The sequence below is a fragment of the Aulonocara stuartgranti genome (genome assembly GCF_965226115.1).
Source record: "Aulonocara stuartgranti genome assembly, chromosome: 23".
Lineage (NCBI taxonomy): Eukaryota > Metazoa > Chordata > Actinopteri > Cichliformes > Cichlidae > Aulonocara > Aulonocara stuartgranti.
Genome location: NC_138958.1, coordinates 48,744,946 through 48,763,152, shown reverse-complemented (window position 1 = coordinate 48,763,152; position 18,207 = coordinate 48,744,946). Strand labels below are relative to the sequence as shown.

At 43.0% G+C, this 18,207-nt stretch overlaps 1 protein-coding gene across 1 annotated transcript in view; it reads right to left on the bottom strand.

Moving 5' to 3' along the window:
- The window catches only part of LOC309701491 (NACHT, LRR and PYD domains-containing protein 12-like), a 341,726-nt gene that overhangs the window by 87,827 nt on the left and 235,692 nt on the right, over positions 1 to 18,207 (bottom strand). Inside the window, exons 6-8 of the mRNA XM_082525729.1 lie at positions 12,098 to 12,274; positions 9,548 to 9,724; positions 7,001 to 7,174 (exon numbers count right to left, since the gene is read on the bottom strand). Of these exons, the coding sequence (XP_082381855.1) occupies positions 7,001 to 7,174; positions 9,548 to 9,724; positions 12,098 to 12,274 (528 nt within the window). The remainder of the gene's footprint in view (positions 1 to 7,000; positions 7,175 to 9,547; positions 9,725 to 12,097; positions 12,275 to 18,207) is intronic.

Here is an 18,207-nt window from a genome sequence, read left to right as displayed (position 1 = left end):
GACCCTTTGAAATCACTTGAGCACATTACTGCATACAGCAGCCACTGTGGTGTTCAAAGTATCTCATAGGTTCTTTTCAAACACCACACATTAGTTGTAGACATAGCTAGTCTTGTTTTTGAGGTATTTTTCACCCCATGACCTCTGATGTTTTTATCCTAACAGAGAAAACAGATCAGGTCTAACTAACTTAACAGGATCTGAAACTCGCCAGATGTTTGTCAGTTTTCCATAGTTCTGTTTTACACTTAATTGTGCCGAGGCTGCAGTGCATTATGTCTGTGTTTTAAGCTGCACTTTAATTAAATGTAAATGACAGTGTAAATTGTTGTTTAGGACAAAGAGGACCGCTACATGAGCCTTCATCGGCAAAACATCGATGTCTACCAAACTATCTCCTCCGGTCGCCTTCATCATGATGCTGAGGCCACTGCATGTCACAGTCATGTACAATAATAATCAGAGATGGAGTTTTTACCCTGACTACGTGATCTATAAAACTATGATGCTAGACATGCTATCTATAAAAGACACTGACATTTTAACTTGCCAGCATCATGTGTACTGTTAGTTTGTTTTGCACTGAAAAAAGAGAAAAATATTAACGTCCAGTAAAACTTGTAATTATGTTGTGAATGAATTGCCTTAATTCATGGCTTTTAACACCATTTAATTTCTGTTTTTTATCTGGTTTGAACGTTGAAAATCCTGCCACTTGGCTCTGTGGCCTCTGCGATCATTATGGTTTTTGCTATACTGGTCCACTTGATTACTTCCCCTGCCGGTGGCGGACTCCCTCAGGTATCGGTGCGTTGGTGGTTCTTTGTATCTGGGGGTGGGCGTCCGGGTACACACCGACTCACTCCTTGGCGGCCGCTTATTGGGGCTCGCTCGGGCCACTTTGGAGGTGGGGTGCCCCCGGCCTCTCGGCCTGGGGCTCGGTCACTCAGGCACAGCTGGCTGCCGGCGGAGCTCACGGGCGCGTCACTGCAACTCCCCCTGGCTTCTGCTCCGCGGCTGCTGAATGAGCCCTCATCTGGGACTCTCCTCAGCTCTTACTGGGACAGTGGCGCGGCTGCCCCTCTGTGGGTCTTCCTTGGTCTCTTGTGTTCTGGGGGCCTCTGGATGTCTGGAGTTTTGATCTCCTCCATACCTGCTTGATACCATAGAGGACAGGGCTGTGGCTCCCCCACACTCCCTAGCAGATCATTACATGGAGAAACCTTTGGAATGCAAGCATGCTGATCCACACAGGTATGCACACAGGTGTACACATGGGTATTCACAGATGCGGACTACAGCTTTCTTGGCTGCTGCCTCAAAGCACACTGTGCGCTGTCTATCTTGCGTGCTGCACAATATCGTTTACTATTTAGTAACTATTGATATCTATGACTAGCTAGTTTATTGTGATGGTGCTTTTTTTTTTTTATTATTATTATGTTGCTCTTTGTTGTTTGCTGTCTCCCCTGTTTTTTTTTTGTTTTTCTTTCTCTCCATACAGGTGACCCAGGAGTTTTTTTTTTTTGTTTTTTTTTTCTCTCTTCCCCCCCTTCTCACTGTCTCTTCTCCCCTTTGGTTTTCTTTCTTACTCTCCCCCTCTTTCTTTCATTTTTTCCCCCTGTCCTATTAAAAAAAAAAAAAAAAAAAAGGATGACAAAGGATGAACTGAAGCTCCGCCATCACGTGATGTCACATGCTGCTGTTTCTGATGTCACTTCCAGAAAAAAAAAAGAAAAAAAAAAAAAAGAATTTGATTATGATTTTATTTTATTTTGAGTCATTAGAATCAGAACGGGGGTCAGGAAAGAAGAAAAAAGATAAGCTGGGGAGAAAGTTAACAGAAGAAGAGGGAAAAATAGAGAAGAAGAGAAATAGATGGAGAGGAAGAGAGAAAAAATACTGAAAATCTATTTCATCATCTGCTGAAAAACACAAGGAAAAACCAACACAGTGGGGAACCCACAGCAACAACCAATAATATGCAGTAAGTAGGCTAGTAAGTAGTAGTAAATAATAGATATTAAATGTTACTGAGCAGTAAATGGGCCCAGAGGGCCGAGACCTGAGGGCACCCCACCCGCAGCACAGGCCCAACAGAGCCAGGGGGCCGGGCCCCACCGAGCAGCCGCCCAGAGTGAGCCACTAAACACAGAGAACCACTAATGCACTGTGGGTGGGGGCACCAGCTACTGGCAGGAAGTGTGGTGGGGGGAAATAATACGTGACTATTTTTATGTGGAGTGGAATTAAACTGCCATAGAATATGCTTGTGGTGGATTTGACTCAACACAAGCATATTGTCAAAGTGTTCTTTGGCATGCATCGAGACAGTTTCTCAGATACTGAAGTGACTTGAGCAGAGCCAGTTAAAGCCTACTGTGCTTGAGTGGGCAGCTCAAGTTTCCACGTGGAAGGTTTAGTGAGACAAAGACAGGAAGTTTCACCCTTCACCCTTCCCAGTGTGGTGAATTTTCTAGCTCTTTTTTTTTAACCATTTGACTTGAAGTTGATTTAAGTAGATATGTTCTACTTAAATCCTATTCTATTCTTTGTGATATGAACACATGTGAAACAAATGATCATTTAGCCATTTATTTTTAGCTCAAAATGACAACATTAACACAGTAAAACAGGTCTCTTTCTTAAACAGAAGCCTGTCATGCTTAACTTTTGAGAATATAAGTAAATCTTTCTTTAAAAGAACTCTGTCCTGCTTAACTTAAAATAATAGAAAACAATAGAAAGAAAAACATTCTTCTAACAGTGCACATTTAGTGCATTTAGTACAATTGGCTTCAGTTGAGGTATTATTTCAGCTTTTCTAATGCTAATCAGCTGCTCCTGTTTGTAAACCCGCTTGTTCCCATGATTACGCATCTTAACTCATCATCATTATTCATCTATGTATTACTTTTATGTATTAGTCATCAATTTGTTGTAATCATCTATCCTTGCAGTTGTTTCTTACACAAAATAAGTTATATTATCACACTTCTGGCCACATAGCGCTGATATTCCCATTCTTCCCTTTCTCTGAGGGGAACAAACATTGCTGCTCTAATGCTGGGCTAACACTGTGCGGTTTTAGGCCCATTTTGAGCCGATTTTTGAGTCGTGCGACCGTTTTGGTGATCGGACCGTTTTTTGGCCTTCGTCGTGCGTCGTGTAGTATACGTGGGGTAACGAGAAGCGATTAACACCTCGAGCAGCTCCCGATCATCAATCGCTCGTGAGCCGCTCACACTGCTCACGTGCAAACACGTAAACGCCGTGAAAAAGACGGAGCAGCACGGCTGTGCAGCGTGTGATCTGGACACAAGCGATGGAGGCACAACTTGTAGAACTTTGGAAAGCTCATCCGAGCCTTTTCGATGTGGCATCACAAAATTATCACGACCACAACAACCGTGAAAATAGTTGGATCTACACTGCTGCTCAATCACAGCTGCCTGATCAATGTTTTTCATTAGCAATTTAGCAAAGTTGATGGTGGTGGTGTGTGTGTGTGTGAGTGAAAGACAGAGAGCGACAGATTTTCTGCTATAACCTTCATTTTATGGAGGCACAGTGTGAGCACTCAGGTCGCATCAGAGCATCGGGCGGTATAGTGTGAGACCTGCATCGTGACCTACCAACTTCTAACCCCTGCGAGTCAATCGTGCAGTTTGAGCAGGAGCTGAATAACGTGACTGAAAAAAAGAAATCGCACACTGTTTGCCCAGCATAAAGCTGGGCAAACAGTGTGCGATAAGTGTGCTGTCAGCTCATTGGTCACAAAGCAGGAGAGGGGCTGGGAATTATGTTTTCAAACAAAGTGTTAATTCCATTAAAAGTTATAGACTACTTTTGAGTCTCACTGTATTACGGGACAAAGTGCGTCCCTTATTAGCTCAATACGGGACGTGTACTTTTGTTTCTAAATACGGGACAATTCCGTATTTTAAGGGACGGTTGGCAACCCTAACTGGAAACAGTCGATCATGTCTGTTAAAGCTGAATTCAGGGCAAACTAAGCTAAATTAGTGTTTTTAGCTAACAGCTACAATAAGCATAAAAGTTACTGTTGGGCTGTTATTTGTTAACAGGGGCGATTTTAGCCCATTTTGGGCTGCAGCAGCATAAAATCCTCAGCAGGCTGGGTAAGCTTGCGTGAGCTCTCTGTGGAGGCTGTTGCAGCTGAGATGGCTCACCCGAGCGGTGCAAACTTAGTTACCTTCAAGGCTCCAGAGTCAGCTGAGGTCAGCAGCTCAGCCTCTGGGGAGGTTACAATCCCTGGAACAGCCAGGTCTCTACAACCAGAAACAGTCTTTGCATGTGCAGCTTCAGAACCAGACTTGAAGTTCCAGTTAGTATCCGATGTCCCAGAAACACTCAGGTGCTCACTGAGCAATCTCTTGAGGCCAACACTCAGAAAAGCAAACCGTCTTTGAGCCTTTGTGGGAACATTTATCATCTGTGCTGGAAAGGTGGAAACATCTGGGAGATGCAGCCTTAACACACTGGGCTTCACAAGTCCTTGGAGGCAGCTCACTAAACTCAGGGATGCAGACAAAATCAGCACTTGCAGGAACACAATGTGCCCTCTCACAATGAGCTTGGAAGCATAAACTGAGTTTTCCTCACTGACTGTTTCAGACAGGATTGTGGGAGCAACACAAAAAGCAGCTTCAGCTGGAAACACACAGTTTAGTGTCTTTGCTGCTCGCTTTAAGTCACAATAAACAGGAAACTCATTGTGTCTCATGTCAGAATCACTCATATACAGGACAGGAAGAGGCGGAGCTTATTTCCTGCAGGGAGAGGTTAGCAGTCTGTGTCTTTCTCATTTCTGACTCCTAAAGAGCTGAAAAACACAGGCTGTTATTGGCTGGCTGACACTGGGATTAATGTCCTTGAAGCCAGCAGTCTTTAATGTCCAGGTTCAGAACGGGCAGGTGAAAAACAGTCCTTTATGTCCTCTGATGTTCAATAAACTGTCCTGATTACTGAGGGAGCAGAGAAAGTGTCTCCATCACTCACCACAGCTGGATTCCAGGATTTCAGAGCATCCAGCTGTGGAGAGGAGCGCCGGCGGCGTGGACGCAGTTTAGTAATCAGGGAACGGGAGACAGGAGGGAAACACAGCTGGGACCAATTACACACACGAGACAGGAAACAGTAACACAGGACTGTCAAAGTAAAACAGGAAATATAACACAGAGTCCAAAGTAAGGAGACGTGGGACACAGTGAAGACACAGAAACAGAAACCAGAACTATAATCACAAAACAAACTCAGAAACATAAAGAGTGAATCAGCTGATTCAGTGTTTGTGACAAAAACATGGATCCTGGTTAATAACTTTTATTTGTTTGTTTCTGTATTATTTTGTGTATCGTTCTTATGAGCTGTTGTTTTTTCAGTGAAATATTATTTCATTGTTTTAAGCTTTTTGTTGACTTTGAAGTGCTTAAGTTGATATTTTTGAACATTTAATTTGTTCGATTATTGTCGAGTCGATAAAACTGTCAAACGCACAGCTGCTTCCAGCACGGCCGGAGGAGAGGTGGCCGAGCAGACGCACAACACACACAGCTCACAGGTTTGCATTTCTAGATATTGCAGATGTTGCAGAAATTGAGAGTAAAGAACTCAGAGATCCAGCGCTGTCTCCTGCCCCTTATTTATACACCACAACACAACGACAGGCGTAACTCACACAAACGGGTAACATGAGGCTCAGATGCTTTGGACGTGTTCACATATACTGGACACAGAATGATGAAGATGGAGCTGCAGGAAGGAGGAAAAGAGGAAAAACACAGAAAAGATTCACAGATGTGGTGAAAAAGGACACGACAGCTTCTGTTTGTTAGTTTGGTTTTTCTTTATTTGGTAAAGATTCAGAAATAAAGAGAAGATCACATGTTTGAATATTATATTAACGTTCTGTAATTACAACAAGTTGTAAAATCTTTCCAGAGTGAGACAGAGACTGTGCAGAGACTGTAGAAGGACAGAGCAGCAGCAGAGCAGTCCAGATACACTGATGATCCTCTGTCAGATCCAGAGGGACACACAGGGCTGATGCTGGACTCTACATTGTGTCTGACAGTGGAGCTGTTCTCAGAGCAGTTCACTCTGCAGCACTGACAGTCATCTGCACTTCATTCCTCTGTCAGTCACTGCTGGATGAAGCTCTCCTCTCCACCTCCCAGTAACATGGCCCAGTCAGAGCGTCTCTACACACAAGCTGCTGCTGCTTCAACCTCTCTGGATCATCAGGACACAGCTGCTCCTCTCTCAGCACACACACCATCCTGTTTACCATCATCACCTCCACCTGCAGAGAGAAGGAGGAAGAGCAGAGGAGATAAACGAGTGTTTCCAGAGACTCTTCATCAGCTGTCAGTCAGTGATGCAGCACATCCAGTATAAAGAGCAGCAGGGACGTCAGTGCTGGGACTGTACTAGGACTCATTGTTGCTTCACTTTTTCTAATCTTTGGATTTTTATTGAAGTTGCTGAAAATGTTTTTCCCTCCTAGTTTGAGTTTGGACTTTCATTCATTAGAAGAACCTTGGTGTGTCCACTCTGAGCTCTGTAGGAACCCCAACAACAAGCCCAACAATCCAGATGGACGGTTCCAGCTGTTAACTGGAGGAATTCCATCCAAACATCTGCTCTCACTAAATTCTTCCTCACCTACAGACTGTGTTCTTCACTGCTTTAAACTTGGAAATCAATGCAGTCATTGGTCTGCGTGCTGCTTTGTTCAGAGAGCTGATTGGCTGTTGACAGTGTTTGATCAGAGCGTGTCAGCCGTTACTATGGTGACCATAAAGGTGAGAAACAGGAAGTGTTTGTGTCCAATCCTGAAGCCTGTCACCGTTCTCCTCTCACAGCTTCACTGAGAAGCTGCAGCTTTACAGGAAACACTGGATCTTTGTTTCATACTGACTGTGTTTAGTACAATACTGCTGACAGCACCACCCACTCACTCCATCACTCTACTGACCCCAGAGTCTCCAGTCTGTAGTCTGGACTCTGCTGAAGATCAGACAGCTGCTTCACATCTGGATCCTTCAGGTTGTTGTAGTACAGGTACAGCTGTCTCAGATGGGAGGGGTTGGACTTCAGTGCTGCTGCCAGATAATCACAGCTGATCTTTGACAAACCACAGCTCATCAATCTGTATAAAGAATGAAAGATGTAAGTTTATTAGACAAAGTGCTTGAAATCATTCAGTGTTTCATCATCTGTTCAGAGCTGAAGAAGGTTCAGAATGTAGAAGTTTAGAAAATGGAAACTCCAAACAGCTGAAGCCAACAGGAAGCAGCTTCAAACAGGAAACTGTGCAGAGTTTCAGACTATATGTCCTGATGCAGCCAGTTGGATTTTGGAGATTTGAATCTCTGTTCTGTGACTAAGTCCTTGAATCATTTCTTCCAGTTGGTCCAACAAGACAGACTAAGTATTGGACATGTGTTGTGGCTCCATCAGGGGAGCTTCTAAATGTGATGTGATGGCCCCTCTGGGTCTGTCAGGTCACAGCACTGAAGAGAGCTCAAACTGGGCACACAGTTGTTCCAGTCTGGACCAAAGACTCTATACTGGGACTGAGGGACTGCTTTGACTGCACCCACTGGGACTTTTGAAAGGCTCATGTTCTCACTTAGATCATCGATTTCTACTGACATTTCTTTCTGGGAAAAATGGGGATTACTTTGGAAACAGGAAGTATTTTCCCCAATAAGCAGCCCTGGATTAGTAAATCACTCCAACATGTTCTCAGGCAGAAGAAGCTGTCTTGTTATGAGGGAGAGAAGAAAAAGATTGAGGCACAGAAACCTGTTGAAAGAGAGATAAAGCAGCTAAAATCAGGTGTAAAAGTAAAGCAGAGGATGAGCTGAATAAAGGACACTCAAGGCTGGCTTGGAAAGGAATGAAGTCCATGGTGGGGATGCAGAACAAGGAGCAAAGATGAATGTGATGCTGAATCAGCAGAAGACTTGGACTCATTTGATTCCAGCTTTGATATCATTGATTTCAATGAAGAGCTTTGTGATTGTAGCAAAGGGCTGGTAGCTCTGAGAGTCCCACTGATGAGCTGTTTGTGTGGAAATCTCTTAGTGGGACCAAAGAGAGAAAAAGCCCTGGTCCTGATGCTGTGGGAGGGAAATGATTGAAGTGTGCTGTGAGGAACTGACTGGGAGATTTTCACACATTTTCCAGTCCTCCTTGGAACAACAGGAAGTTCCCAGCATATGGAAACAAAGGTTAAGTGTCCTATGGCACTCAGTGATGATGGTGCTGTGGCCCCACCACCTCCACCTCTTTGTAAAGGAACTAACTGTAATCTGAAGCTTCAAATGGAACTAAGACTTCCTCCACTAGGTGGCAGTGTCTGATGAGAAAGTGTTAGTGGAGCTGGCCTGGAGTCAGAAACAGGAAGATGCAGGATTTGGGCTGAAATGGGCAAAAGTGGTTAGCACTAGTGCCTTAGAGCAAGAAGGTTGTAGGTTGAAGCTTGTTGGTCAGCTGGGCCTTTCTGTGGAGGTTGGATGTTCTCCCACAGTCCAATGAAATGCTGCTTAGGTTCATTGGTGCTTCTACATTGGCTGTAGGTGTGGATGTGAGGGAGTGCTTCTCTGTCTCTCTGTTGGCCCTGTGATGGACTGCTCACCTGTGCAGGTGGACCACGCCTCTTGCCCTATGACAGCTAGGGCACAGGCTTCAGCCCTGTGAGCCTAAGCTGAATAAACAGTTAGCAAAAATGATCCATAGATGGCCTGAAATCCCCCAGTTAGCAGTTTGGTAGATAGCTATGACATGCTAATCCCACCCAGCAGCTGTATTCTACCTGTAAGCTGATCCCTGCTGAGCCAAAGCACTTTTTCATATACAAATTACAACCTTTAATAGAAACCTATTGGTCAGCATCTTATTAGCCTGCTGTTAGCTTCATTCCACAGAAAACTGAGAGAAACTAACAGAGTTGATAAAGAATAAAGAGAAATGTGCTGATTTAAAGCCTTTGAAGTGCTTCAGATGATCTCTGTCCACTTCTGTCCACTCATTCATTCATGTAAGCTTTCTAATGCAGCTTTGATCTTCACAGTCTGCTTGATGAAACTCATTCTAACCCTGAATGTCAGAGTGTTCCTCCTTCTCTTTCCCATCATTCATGCTGGCAGTGGAGGAGATTTGGATGTTGGACTGTGTTTTGGATGATGTGTGTATGTTTGTGTTGGACTGCTGTCTGTAAAGCAAACGCACATTTTGCTTTGGATTTCAGTGTCAGACAGACTTTAAGGTGCAATGAAGAGTTTGAGAGTTTCACAGTGAATTTTCCAGTGGAGGATTTTTCTTCTTCTTTGAAGGTTTGAAATGTGAACATTGTTCTGCTGCAGTCAATGGACTAAACCAGAGAAGAAGAAAACAGACTTTACCATGAAGATCCTCAGTGTGGATCAGTATAATATCAGCCTGATGTCTGCAGTTTAGTGTCAGCACAACTTTCACATCATATTCATCTCAGCACAACTAAAACATGCTGACTGACCTCAGAGTTTCAAGTTTACATCCTGGACTCTCCAGGAAACCACACAGATGCTTCACTCCTGGATCCTGCAGCTTGTAGTTGAAGCTCAGGTCCAGCTCTCTCAGATGGGAGGGGTTGGACTTCAGTGCTGCTGCCAGATAATCACAGCTGATCTTTGACAAACCACAGCTCCTCAATCTGTATAAAGAATGAAAAATGTAAGTTTATTAGACAAAGTGCTTGAAATCATTCAGTGTTTCATCATCTGTTCAGAGCTGAAGAAGGTTCAGAATGTAGAAGTTTAGAAAATGGAAACTCCAAACAGCTGAAGCCAACAGGAAGCAGCTTCAAACAGGAAACTGTGCAGAGTTTCAGACTATATGTCCTGATGCAGCCAGTTGGATTTTGGAGATTTGAATCTCTGTTCTGTGACTAAGTCCTTGAATCATTTCTTCCAGTTGGTCCAACAAGACAGACTAAGTATTGGACATGTGTTGTGGCTCCATCAGGGGAGCTTCTAAATGTGATGTGATGGCCCCTCTGGGTCTGTCAGGTCACAGCATTGAAGAGAGCTCAAACTGGGCACACAGCTGTTCCAGTCTGGACCAAAGACTCTATACTGGGACTGAGGGACTGCTTTGACTGCACCCACTGGGACTTTTTAAAGGCTCATGTTCTCACTTAGATCATCGATTTCTACTGACATTTCTTTCTGGGAAAAATGGGGATTACTTTGGAAACAGGAAGTATTTTCCCCAATAAGCAGCCCTGGATTAGTAAATCACTCCAACATGTTCTCAGGCAGAAGAAGCTGTCTTGTTATGAGGGAGAGAAGAAAAAGATTGAGGCACAGAAACCTGTTGAAAGAGAGATAAAGCAGCTAAAATCAGGTGTAAAAGTAAAGCAGAGGATGAGCTGAATAAAGGACACTCAAGGCTGGCTTGGAAAGGAATGAAGTCCATGGTGGGGATGCAGAACAAGGAGCAAAGATGAATGTGATGCTGAATCAGCAGAAGACTTGGACTCATTTGATTCCAGCTTTGATATCATTGATTTCAATGAAGAGCTTTGTGATTGTAGCAAAGGGCTGGTAGCTCTGAGAGTCCCACTGATGAGGTGTTTGTGTGGAAATCTCTTAGTGGGACCAAAGAGAGAAAAAGCCCTGGTCCTGATGCTGTGGGAGGGAAATGATTGAAGTGTGCTGTGAGGAACTGACTGGGAGATTTTCACACATTTTCCAGTCCTCCTTGGAACAACAGGAAGTTCCCAGCATATGGAAACAAAGGTTAAGTGTCCTATGGCACTCAGTGATGATGGTGCGGTGGCCCCACCACCTCCACCTCTTTGTAAAGGAACTAACTGTAATCTGAAGCTTCAAATGGAACTAAGACTTCCTCCACTAGGTGGCAGTGTCTGATGAGAAAGTGTTAGTGGAGCTGGCCTGGAGTCAGAAACAGGAAGATGCAGGATTTGGGCTGAAATGGGCAAAAGTGGTTAGCACTAGTGCCTTAGAGCAAGAAGGTTGTAGGTTGAAGCTTGTTGGTCAGCTGGGCCTTTCTGTGGAGGTTGGATGTTCTCCCACAGTCCAATGAAATGCTGCTTAGGTTCATTGGTGCTTCTACATTGGCTGTAGGTGTGGATGTGAGGGAGTGCTTCTCTGTCTCTCTGTTGGCCCTGTGATGGACTGCTCACCTGTGCAGGTGGACCACGCCTCTTGCCCTATGACAGCTAGGGCACAGGCTGCAGCCCTGTGAGCCTAAGCTGAATAAACAGTTAGCAAAAATGATCCATAGATGGCCTGAAATCCCCCAGTTAGCAGTTTGGTAGATAGCTATGACATGCTAATCCCATCCAGCAGCTGTATTCTACCTGTAAGCTGATCCCTGCTGAGCCAAAGCACTTTTTCATATACAAATTACAACCTTTAATAGAAACCTATTGGTCAGCATCTTATTAGCCTGCTGTTAGCTTCATTCCACAGAAAACTGAGAGAAACTAACAGAGTTGATAAAGAATAAAGAGAAATGTGCTGATTTAAAGCCTTTGAAGTGCTTCAGATGATCTCTGTCCACTTCTGTCCACTCATTCATTCATGTAAGCTTTCTAATGCAGCTTTGATCTTCACAGTCTGCTTGATGAAACTCATTCTAACCCTGAATGTCAGAGTGTTCCTGCTTCTCTTTCCCATCATTCATGCTGGCAGTGGAGGAGATTTGGATGTTGGACTGTGTTTTGGATGATGTGTGTATGTTTGTGTTGGACTGCTGTCTGTAAAGCAAACGCACATTTTGCTTTGGATTTCAGTGTCACACAGACTTTAAGGTGCAATGAAGAGTTTGAGAGTTTCACAGTGAATTTTCCAGTGGAGGATTTTTCTTCTTCTTTGAAGGTTTGAAATGTGAACATTGTTCTGCTGCAGTCAATGGACTAAACCAGAGAAGAAGAAAACAGACTTTACCATGAAGATCCTCAGTGTGGATCAGTATAATATCAGCCTGATGTCTGCAGTTTAGTGTCAGCACAACTTTCACATCATATTCATCTCAGCACAATTAAAACATGCTGACTGACCTCAGAGTTTCAAGTTTACATCCTGGACTCTCCAGGAAACCACACAGATGTTTCACTCCTGGATCCTGCAGCTTGTCGTTGTTTCTCAGGTCCAGCTCTCTCAGATGGGAGGGGTTGGACTTCAGTGCTGCTGCCAGATAATCACAGCTGATCTCTGACAAACCACAGTTCCACAATCTGTATAAAGAATGAAAGATGTAAGTTTATTAGACAAAGTGCTTGAAATCATTCAGTGTTTCATCATCTGTTCAGAGCTGAAGAAGGTTCAGAATGTAGAAGTTTAGAAAATGGAAACTCCAAACAGCTGAAGCCAACAGGAAGCAGCTTCAAACAAACACAACAAGAGAAAAAACTCTGAATGTTTCACATTAAAGTCGTACATTTCTCATAAAAACAGGACAAAGACTTGAAAAAGTCGTGTTTTTCCTTCCAGGAACCACATGGCTTCACTTTTAAAGGTGAAGTGTGACAGAAATGGACATATTTGAAGTCCAACACCTTTTTCCAGTCACATTATTAAAGCAGACAAACTACAAGCTCATTTTCATTCCAACAAGTCATCTTCTGACCTGGACTAACAACACTGGTCTCTATGTGCAGCTGGCTGTGAGACCAGTGCTCAGGGAGCGTCTACAAAGTGCAACACTGAAAGAACATCACACACTCATTTGCTTCCAGCACTTTCACACAAACATCTACTGTCATTATTGTCACCAAACTCTGTGGATCCTTTATTGCAAATTCAAATGGGATCAAATGGTCAGACAAAAGAGGGTTATGAGGAAATATGATGAAATGTTGTGTATTAGCAGCAAGTTATTGAATCATTTTCCTCAGAAACCAAACAAAATGATTGACAAACATGTTTTTACAAACTCAGTGTTGGACTTGGATCAGCAGGATAAGCTGATGTTTAAAGGCATTCGAGTCTCGCTGTATGAGAGTCCAGTTCTTACTCAATATTAATCAAACCTCTGTAACTTTGCTTCACTTCAGCAGCATCAGCTCATGTTCACATGTTGCTTCATGGTTTTCATGGTTGATTCACCTCATTTTTTAAAAAATGACCTCTGACAGGAAAGTCTCATTTCTGCTGCTCAACACTGAAGAAATGTAAACTTTCAAAACGATGACAAATTGGAAAACACAGAGCTGTGTCTCTTTTTTTTTGTGTGTCCCGTTTGGATCTTTAGCCATCAGAATTGTTGTCTTAAGGCCAAGAAAGATGCCAAGCGGATTTATTTTACCAAGTGGATCATCATGGCCTTTCCATATTGGTCCATTTGATTGACCTTTATTATAATTATGAATTTATTTTATTTTCGGTTGCTACAAACGGGACAGACATGACTGGGGGACAGGACAGGGAGAGAGAATGAAAGAAAGAGAGGGAGAGAAAGAAAACCAAAGGGGAGAAGAGACGGTGAGAAAGGGGGGAAGAAAAAAAGAAAAACAAACAAAACACCTGGATCACCTGTATGGAGAAAAAAAAACAGAAGAGAAAGCAAACAACATAATAAAAACAGCACCATCACAATAAACTAGCTAGTAGTAGATAACAGTAGATACTAAATAATAAACGATATTGTGCAGCACACAAGATAGACAGCGCACAATGTGCTTAGAGGCAGCAGCCATAAAGGTGTAGTCCGCGTCTGTGAACACCCGTGTGTACACCTGTGTGCACACCTGTGTGGATCAGCATGCTTGTATTCCAAAGGTTTCTCCATGTAACGATCTGCTAGGGAGTGTGGGGAGCCATAGCCCCGTCCCCCAGGGTATGAAGCAGGTATGGAGGAGATCCAGGCCCCAGATATCCAGAGGCCCCAGAGTACAAGGACCCGAGGAGGACCACCAAAAGGGGGGGAATCGCCAATCGGCCACCAGGAGTGAGCCGGTACATACATGAGCGCCCAGCCCCAGACGACAAGGACCACCAACACACCAACGTCTGAGGGCATCAGCCACCGGCAGGGAGTGTGGTGAGGGGAGATAGGCCTCCGTACTTTGGAGGGCCTGAGATGTACCCAGAGAGGTTGAGTCTAAGACCCAACCTGACACATAGACAGGCGCACGCGGACACAAACGTGCATTCCCACCCCATATGCACAACCAAATACTCGGCACTCACCCAACGTGTAGACAGACACAAATAGAAACTGCACAGACCGTCGCACTCCCCAAACATACTCTATATCCCAAGTCCAGGTACCCCCGCCCTCAGAGGGGCAAGCCGCACCTAAACCCAGGAGATGTAACCCTTCTCTCTGGGGCGGAGGCAAGCGGACCACCTCTTTGATTAGAGCTGTGTCTCTAGTCAAAGCAGAGATGGAACGATGCCACTTTTTATGTCCGATATCGATATGAATCCAATATAGTCGATTTTATAATCAAACGTTTTTTTAATATCTTGCTGCATTTTGTATAAGTTCATACTCAAGTTTAAAAAATCTAAACACTAAAGCTGTTCAGTTATACCTGTCTGCAAAAACACACTGCAGCCAAAACATTAGACAATACTGATCTTTGTATTTTGATGCGGACGTCAAAAACTCTTTGGTTGTGAATAAAAGAAGTGCAACATCAGCACAAAATAATGTTTCTATTGAACAACTAACACAAACAGGTTGTAGAATGGAGCCTTTTATACTCACAGCTGAACAGAAACAACATCCAGAGTGGAAAACAGTGCAAACAACTGCAAACAGGCTTCATGACACTCATGTTTGATCAGGATGGATGTCAGTGTGAGCTGTTTCTATCACATTTAACCTCACAATCAATTTTGTCTCATTTCTATACAAAACTTAACACAAGTATGAAAAAAGTGTTTTTGATTGTTTTGTTTTTTGAACCATGAAACTGTTTAACAACACAGTTTGATTCAAAGTCAAACTTGAGTCTGTCCATCGTTCGGTCAGACTGAGCAATGACAGCACACAGACGTAGACAACAGCTCTCTCAAACACCAAACTCAGGTCCTGTTGATGCTGATATACAGTGACACAGTTACATGGGTGATTCATCCTTTTAACTTTATCTTTAAACAGCTGCAGCTGTCACTGACAGCGCATGTGGTACTTTAACCTTTGGACTGTTTTCATCAGTTAATTATGGAGTTACTACAAAGAGTGAAACTATAGGATGATCTGTCTGCTGTCACTGGGTGGTGCTGAGGTCTGAATCTGAGGACGGCTCCTGTAGTCACAACAAGAACACAATCATCACAAACTGAAATATAAATATGATGGAGTAGAGCTTGAATTAGCTCCAGAATTTAAATATCTTGGGGTCATTCTAGACCCAACATTATCCTTCAAGAGTCACATAAATAAAGTGTCCCAGGTACTTAAATTTAATAATCGAAATTTTAATCATATACGTAATAATTTAAATATGAATGTTGCAAAAACTTATTTTTACTCAATGATCATCTCTCATATGGACTATTGTTTGACGTCCTGGTCACTTGCTTGTCCAACAACACTTAAAACTATTGAAAACATTTATAAAAGAAGTTTAAAACTACTTGACAAAAAACCGACTTCCCACCACCACTGTCATGTGTTAAAAAACATAAATTACTGAACTTCAATAACTAGGTGAAACTTAAAAGAGTGAGTTTAATATATAAAGTCTTACACTCCCTTGCTCCACCACCATTAAAGCAGTTCATTAGGCATAAAGAAAGCTCAGACAGGACCACTCGAGCTACAATCCGAGGAGACTTGTTTATACCCCACAGACGGACAGCATTTGGGCAGAACGTCCTCTCTGTCCAGGGAGGCCATCTGTGGAACAGTCTTCCTCAACCCATTAGAGAATGCTCTACACTCAGTTTGTTTAAGGCAAAGGTTAAAAACTGGTTATGGACAAATCAAGTGTGCGATCATGTATGAATTGTACAGTTTTAATGTTTTATTTGGGAACAGAATGGTGTGTATGTGTAAGTTTGGTGACGGAGTTTTTATTATGAATGAATGATGAATTTTTATGAATTATTATGTCTATTTTTTATGCTTAAGGACAACAGATGGAAATTAGTCCTTGGCTATAATCTGGTATGTTTACATTCATGTAATTTTTTTTTTTTTACATTTATGTTCATTAACATGCACTGTCCTAAATAAATTAATAAATAAATAAATAAATAAAGTTTATCTCTCAAATCTGAAATAAAGCTGATCCTTCTGTCCTCCCACACTCGGGAGTGTTCTTCTCTTCTCTTACATTTTTTCAGTCCTACAGTTCTGCTGACAGCTGACATATGAGCTGTTTATTTAAAAAAAGCCTTATATACGAACAGATGTTCCTATATCATGTTCACCTTTGAGTTGTTGGAGCTTTATAAATGGACATCTGCAAAGATGTGATGATGGAGCAGGTTTCAGTGCTGCTGCATCCTGGTCACAACATACGGAGGTGGTATCAGCACTGGTATCAGCACTGGTATCAGCACTGGTATCAGCACTGGTATCAGCACTGGTATTGAAGAAGAAATATTAATGCTTCAAACTATTTGTCTTAAAGGATGGAAGCTGTACAGAGTTCTGCACATGTGTCTTTGTGAACATACCTCATTAACAATATTTCAGACAGTTTTTAACCTGAATATTTGCAACAAACTCAGTATAAAAAATACAGTCAGTGCTAAAAAATTAATCAGTCGAAAAATTAAAATTTTAACTTAAGCTGCCAAGAGGAAGTCGTTGGTTTCAGTAAATATCGGGCTTTGCTATTTGATCGGTTTTTACAGATTAATGAGGAGTTACTGAAGTGCCAGGTTTTTAAAGTAGGTGTTACTGTCTCTACACATGTGGAGACTGAAAACATGGTGCTGTTTAATAAGATATTTAATATTCAGCTCTGCACAGGAGCTGCAGCGGGGTGCAGCCTGTTGCCTTTACAGTATAATACTTGTAATAAAAGTACAGTAACGGTAATTAGTGACTGAGCAGCCCGGGGCGTTTCTCTTGATTTCTTTAGTCAGAGTAAATTCATTCACCTGCACGGGTTAGCTAAACAAACCCTGACGGCCGAGTGCTCATCTTAGCTAGCTAGGTCTCAGGACCGAGCTAAGGACGGTAGTTACGGAGTAGCTTACAAACACGTTTAACTTACCGAAAAAGTGCAGCGGGGCCTCGGGTCCTTCTGTCGGGTAGTCCAGTTTACTGAAGAACACCTCAGGCTGTCAGGTTAAAACACTCGGCCGTGTCTTAGTAGCGTAAACGCAGGCGTCCTCTCAGAGCCTACCTCTATCTGCTATTCCCGAACAGAGATACGCAAGTTTCTCCGTGACTGCAGCTGCCAGTCAATTCAATTCAATTCAATTTTATTTATATAGCGCCAAATCACAACAAAAGTCGTCTCAAGGCGCTTCATAGATACAGAGAAAAACCCAACAATCATATGACCCCCTATGAGCAAGCACTTTGGCGACAGTGGGAAGGAAAAACTCCCTTTTAACAGGATGAAACCTCCGGCAGAACCAGGCTCAGGGAGGGGCGGCCATCTGCTGGTTGGGGTGAGAGAACGAAGACAGGATAAAAGACATGCTGTGGAAGAGAGACAGAGGTTAATAACAGATATGATTCAATGCAGAGAGGTCTGTTAACACATAGTGAGTGAGAAAGGTGACTGGAAAGGAAAAACTCAATGCATCATGGGAATCCCCCGGCAGCCTACGTCTATTGCAGCATAACTAAGGGAGTATTCAGGGTCACCTGGTCCAGCCCTAACTATATGCTTTAGCAAAAAGGAAAGTTTTAAGCCTAATCTTAAAAGTAGAGATAGTGTCTGTCTCCCGAATCCAAACTGGAAGCTGGTTCCACAGAAGAGGGGCCTGAAAACTGAAGGCTCTCCCTCCCATTCTACTTTTAAATACTCTAGGAACAACAAGTAGGCTTGCAGAGCGAGAGCGAAGTGCTCTAATAGGGTGATATGGTACTACAAGGTCATTAAGATAAGATGGGGCCTGATTATTTAAGACCTTGTATGTGAGGAGCAGGATTTTGAATTCAATTCTGGATTTAACAGGAAGCCAATGAAGGGAAGCCAAAACAGGAGAAATCTGCTCTCTCTTTCTAGTCCCTGTCAGGACTCTTGCTGCA